This window comes from Zonotrichia leucophrys, unplaced genomic scaffold (assembly GCF_028769735.1).
Source record: "Zonotrichia leucophrys gambelii isolate GWCS_2022_RI unplaced genomic scaffold, RI_Zleu_2.0 Scaffold_612_29741, whole genome shotgun sequence".
NCBI lineage: Eukaryota > Metazoa > Chordata > Aves > Passeriformes > Passerellidae > Zonotrichia > Zonotrichia leucophrys.
The window spans coordinates 15,369-24,518 of NW_026992817.1; the positions used below are offsets into that span (position 1 = coordinate 15,369).

The 9,150-nt window shown below is 52.2% G+C and overlaps 1 protein-coding gene across 1 annotated transcript; it reads left to right on the plus strand.

The window, feature by feature from the left end:
• Positions 1-4,317: 4,317 nt before the first annotated feature.
• On the plus strand, positions 4,318-5,250 carry LOC135441875 (olfactory receptor 14J1-like). Its single transcript, XM_064701430.1, has one exon. It carries the CDS (start codon positions 4,318-4,320, stop codon positions 5,248-5,250), a length of 933 nt encoding a protein of 310 aa, XP_064557500.1.
• The last annotated feature ends 3,900 nt before the right edge of the window (positions 5,251-9,150 follow it).

The window sequence follows — 9,150 nt, forward strand, 5'->3', positions numbered from 1 at the left end:
AGGGTCTCTTTCCCTTCTGGCTGGCAAAGAGGTAACAAGGCTGACCCGGCCCCGTCTCAGCCAGGCCTGGCTGGGTGGCTCCTGCCGTGGGGCCGGGCCGCTTCCCAGGGACCCCACTAGGCCCCATTGGCTGCCGGGCAGGGCAGGGGAGGCCGCGGGGCCGAGGCCGGGCCGGGCCATGGCTGCAGTTGTGAACATCTGGGCACTGCTGAGCCCTGCCCCACCGCCAGCCTGGGCCCAGCCAGGATCTGCCGGGCCCAGCCAGGATTTGCCGGGCCCCAGGAGCAGCCCCGGGCTGGGCTGGCTCGGCCAAGATTCTGCCACCGTTGGGGTTCAGCCGCAAGCCCCGGGCAAGGGGAGGAGAAGCCATCAGCCCCTGGCGGTGCTGCTGCTGTGTTCTGGCCTGGCTGCTGAGATCCTGGCCCTCCCCACAGCGCGGCCCATCCTGACACAGCCCCAGCGCAGCCGCTGCAGAAACCTCCATCGTAAAACAGCTCCAGCAGCAAGCACCGAGCCCATCTGGGGTCACGGAACCATCTGCAGGCCCTGGGTGAGATATGAACTCTTTCAGTGCTTCCATCCTCCCTCGAGTGAGAGAAAAGGACAAAGTGCAGGCACATAGAGGAGCAACAAGAAGATGCCGGGGTCAGTGAAGAGGAAGTTGAGTCCCAGATGGGAGGGATGAGGAGATGCCTTGATCTTGGGGCTGAAATCCTCTTGTAAAGCTATGGAGAAGGATGTAATTGATACATCAGACTCTCTTTTTCCTTATAATGCATTGAAAAGTACGGGGAGATGACTTGTTCAGAATTGCCTCTGTGGCAGCAGCTCTCTGGCCACAGAGAGAAACAACTTTCCCAGGCATCATGGTGGGAAAGTCTGTAAGAAGATCAAAGAAAAGAATGAGAAACAATTCTTATCTTCACTAGCTGAACCTAGTATTGTGAACATGTGGAATGTGTTATGGAGATTTACCAATGGGTGGTTTCCTAAATAGCCAATGGTGATGGTATTTGGATTGGAGGACCAATTAGGACCACCTGTAGTGAACTAGCCTATAAAAGTATAGGTTTCTTAATAAAGATTATTGTCAGCCTTCTGTGAATCATGGAGTCAAAGTCTATTAATACCTGGCCGTGGGCCCTTGACGTGAAAGGCCCCCATGCTAATGTAAGCAAATGCTGAAGTAGCTGTGATCCCATGAGAAGTTTGAACAAGGAAAGAGAGTAGAGTGATGAGACCCTGTGCCCTCAGGGATAGAAGAAGATCTCTGTTCCCAGAGATGAAGATGATTTCAGAAATAATGAAGAGAACCTTGCTCTTAAGCAGTTCATCTTTAAACAAACACCCCATAAGTTGACATGGCCCATAAACACAGCTGGGGGAAAAGATGTGAAAAAATGGGAGGGACTTCACAATTGCAGATTTTCTGGATGGCTGCTATTCATGGAAATTGAGAGCCATGAGAGAACAGTTTTCTTATGGAGAAGTCTCCATAGCATGAAAGAGAGACTCCTCTCCCTAAAGGAAATGAAGAAAACTATTCTAGAGGTGGTAAACTGACTGGAAATTTTAGGTTTTGTCTCCTTATATTGTCAATAAGAAAGAAAAGGTTGTAGGGAGAGGAGAAGTGTTCTCAAAGTTTTCTGATTCTGATTTCAATTTTTCTTTTAATTGCTAGTATTAGCATTGCGTTACCCCCTTTAAACACTCTTTCTTTTAGTTACAGTTATGAATTTTTCTTTATACCCTTCAAAAGTTTTGAGCCTACTTTGCCTTCCTCCGAATCCTACCACACAGCAGATACTGAGTAAGTGTATTCTAGTGAGTGTACCGGTAATTAGCCAACACTGAACCCACCACACTAATTAAAACATTTGCAAAGAAATCTCAAAAAATACTACAAAATAATTCCTGATGAACTGCTCCAGACAAGAGGGAAATCAAGGCGGAGCCATGGTTTGTCAGGACTTGCTTGATCCTAATGGGGCCTGTAATGCATTTGGAGCTGAGCCCTGGAACCTCAGGGCCTGAGAGGAGATTGCACAAACCTTTCCAGGAGTCAAAGTCAGAAGAAAACCCCAAAATGTCTCAAGGCATGAATGGGTCCCACTGAGGTCCATCCCCTACACAGGCTCCACATGGACTTATAGGAGGAGAGAATTATAGGCCAGGATGGCACAAAAACCTCTTGGACACTCAGTGTGGAAAGGAAAATCCAAAGTACCTTAAAAACCTTGATTATCTCAAAGCATTAATGAGCCCCACTGAGTGTCAGTACACAGCTCTCAAGGGACTCATTAAAGCAGATAATTGGGGCCATGATTGTACAAAGTTCTAACAGAGTCTGTATCAAACTGGAAATACCAAGTACCTTAAAATAACTGAAGTACCCTGAAGCATAAATGGCCCACTAAGTGTCATTACAGATTAAGGCTCTCAAGGGAGTCATTAAAGGAGATATTGGAGGCTGGAACTGCACAATCTTTTTCATAGTCTGTATCAAAAGGGAAACACCAAGTAGTTTATAAAACTGAAGTACCCTAAAGTATTAATGAGCCCCACTGAGTGCTGTTACTGACAAAGCCTCTCCAGGGCCTAATTACAGCAGATAATTGGAGGCCATGATTATTGCAGAAACCTCTTAGAGACTCCAAGGCAAAAGCCAAACCCAAAGTCCTTTGAAAAACCTGCAATCCCTGCAGGGAGAATAAAGGAGCCCCCAGGGCCATTCCTGACCAAGGCTCCCCAGGGACTCCTTCCGGCAAATCTGTGAGGACATGGGATGTGGGCAGGGGGGGATGCTGAGGGCAGGACAAGGGGCTGACAGTGCCCAGCCTGGCTGGGGCTGTGCCAGGAGGCCCCAGTGCCTCAGGACAAGGTGTCTCCTCCCAGCCCTTGGTGGCACAGACCCTGCTGTGCCCCAGGGCACCAAGACTTGGCTTCTCTTTGTCCCCACCTGTCATCACTGCCTGCAGTTCTCTGCTCTGCCTGGGGTATGGGGACAATTTCTCAGTTGTGTCTCTTAGTGGAAACTCATTAAAAGTCCAAGAAACTTTGGAGTTGGATTCTGACTTGGAGTTCTGCAGAGGTTTCTTCAGCTCCCTCTCAGGGACTGATGTTCAGGGCATGAGCACAAAGCCCCAGAGGCTCATTAAAGTCCTTGTGCTGTGTCTGTGCTGCTGAGCTGGGCTGGGCTCCTGGCACAGAGGCAGCTCCTGGTAACCAAGCAGAGCTTCAAAAGCACATTTCTCTTGATGAGCAGCTCTTCTGCCAGCCCAGCAGGGCTGGGGCACTGCCTGCAGCCACCCTGGGCACAGCACAGAGGCACAGAGAGCTTCAATCAGTCAGGGCTGGGAAGGTGCTGAGAAGTGCCTGGGGCAGAATCACTGCCAGCCCTTGGCACAGGAACCTCTGGCTGCAGGACAATGCAGCTGCAGCTCCTGGAGCCGTCTCCTAAAGCTGGAACATCCCAATGCCTGCAGACCCTGTGAGTACATTCTCTGATTGTCTCTTGTGCAGAACAACCAGGGGTGCCCAGGGCTGTCCTGCAGAGCAGGGTCCTGCAGCCCAGGGCGCTGTGCTGGGGCAGGGACTCTGCTGCCTGCCAGGGACAGCTCTCAGCCAGCCCTGGCAGCTGCTCCCAGCACTGGGGGACAAGGTCTGGGTGGGAGGAGACAGCTGGTCAGGCTTGGAAGTGTTCTCCTTGTGTGGGGAGGATGCTGCATTGTTCAGGACTGCTCCCATCCCGGCATTTAACTGGAGAACATTTCCAAGTAGATTATACAGGGAGCATAGTAAGGCAGGGGCAGAAGGAAAGGGGAAGTCCTGCATTTTTAATCTATTGTTTTAGGTTACCTGAATGGGAAATTGACCATAGATATTCATTTTAGCTCAGCTTGAGGCAAATTAAAAAAAAATTATCTCTGATCTAAACAAATCAGGCAGTGACAAAAATCAACACAGGGCCCCTCCCAGGCAGCATCAGTGTCACTTTTCCAACCTCCTCAGGGTTGCTCTGACGTTTCCATCAGAGCCTGCAGAGCCAGAGCTGCCCCTGGGCAGTGCCTGAGCTGGGAGGGGTCTGCAGGGCAGAGCTGAGCCCCCAGGGCTGGGCTGGGCTCTGGCAGCACTGGCAGGGCCCAGCCCTGGGCACAGGGAAGCAGCTGCTGGCAGGGACAGCTCCAGGCAGCAGAGCCCTGGGCAGGCAGAAGGGGGAAAGTGCCCCAAAGCTATGCTGGAATATTTAAAATCCTCTCAAAACACAGCTATTCCATGATTTCTTTTGTTACAGATCCCCATGCCAAGGCTCAGCAAATGTCCAACAGCAGCTCCATCAGGCACTTCCTCCTGCTGGCATTGGCAGACACGCGGCAGCTGCAGCTCCTGCACTTCTGCCTCTTGCTGGGCATCACCCTTGCTGCCCTCCTGGGCAACGGCCTCATCATCAGCGCCATAGCCTGCAGCCACCACCTGCACACGCCCATGTTCTTCTTCCTGCTCAACCTGGCCCTCAGCGACCTGGGCTCCATCGGCACCACTGTCCCCAAAGCCATGCACAATTCCCTCTGGGACACCAGGAACATCTCCTACACAGGATGTGCTGCTCAACTCTTTTTCTTTCTGTTCTTCATTGGAGCTGCGTACTATCTCTTGACCATCATGTGCTACGACCGCTACGTGTCCATCTGCAAACCCCTGCACTACGGGACCCTCCTGGGCAGCAGAGCTTGTGCCCACATGGCAGCAGCTGCCTGGGCCAGTGCCTTTCTCAATGCTCTCATTCACACTGCCAGTACATTTTCCCTGCCCCTGTGCCATGGCAATGCCCTGGGCCAGTTCTTCTGTGAAATCCCACAGATCCTAAAGCTCTCCTGCTCTAAATCCTACCTCAGGGAACTTGGGTTTCTTGCTGTTACTGCCTGTTCATCATTTGGTTGTTTTGTATTCATTGTTTTCTCTTATGTGCAGATCTTCAGGGCTGTGCTGAGGATCCCCTCTGAGCAGGGACGGCACAAAGCCTTTTCCACCTGCCTCCCTCACCTGTCTGTTCTCACCCTGTTCATTAGCACTATCATGTTTGCTCACCTGAGGCCCCCCTCCATGTCCTCCCCATCCCTGGATCTGGCCCTGTCAGTTCTGTACTCGGTGGTGCCTCCAGCCCTGAACCCCCTCATCTACAGCCTGAGGAACCAGGTGCTCAAGGCTGCAGTGTGGAGACTGATGACTGGATGCTTTCAGAAACATTAAACTGCTGGCAAATGTCTTGAAATCACTTGTAATAAAAGTCACCTTTCATACTTCTTGTTTGTTTAGTTGTGGGTGTTTTCTTTTATTTTACCGTTTTCATATTGTCCACACAGAAATGTCATTGTTTGTGCCATTTCTCATTTTGTTTCTCTCCACCTTCCCTACAGTCACAGACTGTGTCAATGAGAGGCTGTTTTCCTTGAGGCTTTACAGGAACTAAAGGATCTACCCGCAGAGTTTTCACCAGAGATGCCCTACTGTTTCCTATTTTGGAGCTGCAGCAGCAATGTCTGTGTGCAGAGCTGGGGGCAGATCAGTGCTGGCCCAGCAGCTGTGCCCAGCAGCAGCAGCACTTGGTGTTGCCAGTGCTGCTGCCGTGGCCCTGCCCCGCTGCCCTGGTGGCCCTGGTGTTGCTGCAGGGCCTGAGTGCTCTCGGGGCCGGGCACAGCCCTGGGGGTGGCAGTGCCGGGGCTGCAGCAGGGACAGGCCATGGGCACTGCTGGGGCAGCGCTGACGCCTCAGCCCAGGCCCTGGGGGCTCCAGGCTCCTTGCCCAGGCTCTCTCAAGAACACACCCAGGCCAATGCTCAGCACAGAAAAGCCCCGTGAGCAGCCCCAGGCTGGCCGTGGGCAGGCTGGGGGCAAACAGCATGGCTGGGGCTCTGCAAGGGCCCTGGGGCAGACGAGAAGGAGCAGCAGAGCAGGGGCTGATCCATCCCCAGCACGCTGCACAGCCCAGGGCAGCATCCCAGAGCATCCTGACGGAGCTGCCAACAACATCTCCCCTCTGTAGCCCTGGCCTCTCCCCCAGCTCACACAGGTGCCCCATCCTTGCAGGCACAGACACGGCAGCACTGGCTCAGCAGCCCCTGTTTGCATTGCACACAGCAGGGGGAGCACCCCCATGCTGTTGGTGTGGGGACATGAAGCTGAGGGAGCACAAATGCCATCAGCCCCTGGGGCCAGCAAGGGCTGGAGAACTTGAACATCTACCAGGGCCCTCACCCACTCCTCACAGGACTTGTGTTCCAGACCCCTCCCCAGCCTTGTTGCCCTTCTCTGGACACACTCCAGCCCCTCCATGTCCTTCCTAAATTGGGGGGCCCAGAACTGGACACAGCACTCGAGGTGCTGCCCAAACAGTGCTGAGCACAGGGGAAGAATCACTGCCCTGCTCCTGCTGGCTCCACCATTCCTGATCCAGGCCAGGAGCCATTGGCCTTCTTGCCCACCTGGGCACACTGCTGGCTCATGTCCAGCCTGCTGTCCATCAGTCCCTGCAGGTCCCTTTCTGCCTGGCCGCTCTTCAGCCACTCTGTTCTCAAGCTGTAGAACTGCAGGGGTTGTTGTGGCCAAAGTGGAGGACCCGGCACTTGGTCTTGTTAAACCTCACCTTGTTGGATTTGGGCCCTTGATCCAGCCTGTCCAGGGCCCTGTGCAGAGCCCTCCTACCCTCCAGCAGATTAAACTCGCACCTAACTTTGTGTCAGCACGGTTTCCCAGTGTCCCAATGGTGTCCATGGTTCCATGGGGCCTCCCAGTGTCACAATGTCCCTTTGGTTCCATTAGACCCCTTGGTGTCACAAAGTCCCTTGGATCTTTAGCCCTGCAGTGTCACAATGGCCCTTGGTCCCCCAAGGCCCTGAAGTGTCACAGTGGATCCTTGGTTCCATGAATCATAGAATCACAGAATTTCTAGGTTGGAAGAGACCTTTAAGATCATTGAGTCCAACCCATGTTCTAACACCTCAACTAGATCATGGCACCAAGTGCCACATCCAGTCTTCCCTTAAACACATCGAGGGATGGTGACTCCACCACTTCCCTGGGTCAATGATTACAGTATTTGACCACTCTTTCTGTGAAAAATTTCCTCCTTAATTCTAGCCTCTATGTCTCTTGGCGCAGCTTGAGACTGTGTCCTCTTGTTCTGTCTGTTGTTGCCCAGAGAAAGAGACCGACCCCCAGCTCACCACAGCCACCCTTCAGGAAGTTGAAGAGGGTGATCGGATCACCTCTGAGTCTCCTTTTCTCGAGGCTGAACAACCCCATCTCCCTCAGTCGTTATTCATACGGCCTGTGCTCCAAGCCCCTCACCAGCCTTTTTGCTCTCCTTTGGACACGCTCAAGCATCTCAACATCCCTCCTAAACTGAGGGGCCCAGAACTGGATGCAATACTCAAGGTGTGGCCTCACCAGTGCCGAGTACAGGGGAAGAATGACCTCCCTACTCCCACTGGCCACACTGTTCCTGATACTGGCCAGGATGCCATTGGCCTTCTTGGCCACCACGGCACTCTGCTGGCTCATGTTCAGCCGACTGTCAACCAGCACCCCCAGGTCCCTTTCCACCTGAGCACTGTCCAGCCACACTGTCCCCAGCCTATAACGTTGCAGGAGGTTATTGTGGCCAAAGTGCAGGACTCGGCACTTGGACTTATTGAACTTCATCCCATTAGATTTTGTCCATACATCCAACTGTTCCAAATCCCTCTGCAAAGCCCTCCCTCCCTCTAACAGATCAACACACGCTCCCAGCTTAGTGTCATCTGCAAATTTGCTAATGAAAGACTCTAAACCCTCATCCATGTCATCAATAAAAATATTAAACAGAACTGGCCCCAGCACAGACCCCTGAGGGACACCACTGGTGACTGGCCACCAGCTGGATGCAGCACCATTCACCGCCACTCTCTGGGCCCGGCCATGCAGCCAGTTCCTAACCCAGCAAAGAGTGCTCCTGTCCAAGCCACGGGCTGCCAGCTTGTCTAGGAGTATGCTATCGGAGACAATGTCAAAGGCCTTGCTGAAATACAAATATAGAACATCTGCAACCTTCCCTGCATCCACTAGGCGGGTTACCTGGTCATAAAAGGTGACCAGGTTGGTTAAACATGACCTACCCCTCCTAAACCCATGCTAGCTAGGTCTGATACCCTGGCCATCTTGTAAATTCTGTGTGATGGCACTTTATATAAACTGTTCCATTATTTTGCCAGGTAGTGAGGTCAGGCTGACTGGTCTATAATTACCAGGATCCTCCTTTGCACCCTTTTTGTGAATGGGTATCACATTGGCCAGCTTCCAGTCATCCATAACCTCACCAGTGAGCCAGGACTGTTGGTAAGTGATGATGGAGAGTGGCTTTGCAATCTCATTTGCCAGCTCTCTCATTACCCTGGGGTGGATCCCATCTGGTCCCATAGATTTATGAAAATCCAAGCATTTCAGTAGTTGTATGACTGCCTCCTCTTGGATAATGGGGGAACCATTCTGCTCCCTGACACCATCAACCAGCCCAGGTAGTCAGGTGTCTTGAGGGCGAGTCATCTTCCCACTAAAACTGAAGCAAAGTAGGCATTAAGCACTTCTGCCTCCTCCTCATCTGCAGATACTAAGTTCCCTCCTTTGCCCAATAAAGAACAAAGGCTGGTCTTACCCTTCCTTGTATCATTAATGTATTTGTAGAAACATTTTTTATTATCCTTTACAGAAATTGCCATTCTGAGTTTAAACTGAGCTTTGGCCTGCCTAATTTTTTGTCTGCATGCTCTAGCAGCCTTCTTGAACACTTCCTTAGAGACCTGACCCTCTTTCCAATGCTGATACATCCTCATTTTATTCCTAAGTTCCTCCAAAACCTCCTTGCCCAGCCAGGCTGGATATTTACCCCATTGACTGATCTTTTGGCACACAGGGACAGTCTGTTCTTATCACATTTCTTGTCACAATCTTCTGCCACATTTCCCCAGCACAGGCACTCCTGTGTGCACACAGACACAAAGAGTCAGTGCCAGGCACCTGTGAGCAATTCCCCTGAGGGCAGGAAATGCTCCCTGTGGATGCTTTGGCATCTCCCCAGCGGACAAAGGGTTGAGCCTGGAGGAGTGGGGGGATCAGC

Bases quoted from the DNA above. Each gene is read 5' to 3' on its own strand.
- LOC135441875 (XM_064701430.1), top strand. From the start codon at position 4,318: ATGTCCAACAGCAGCTCCATCAGGCACTTCCTCCTGCTGGCATTGGCA.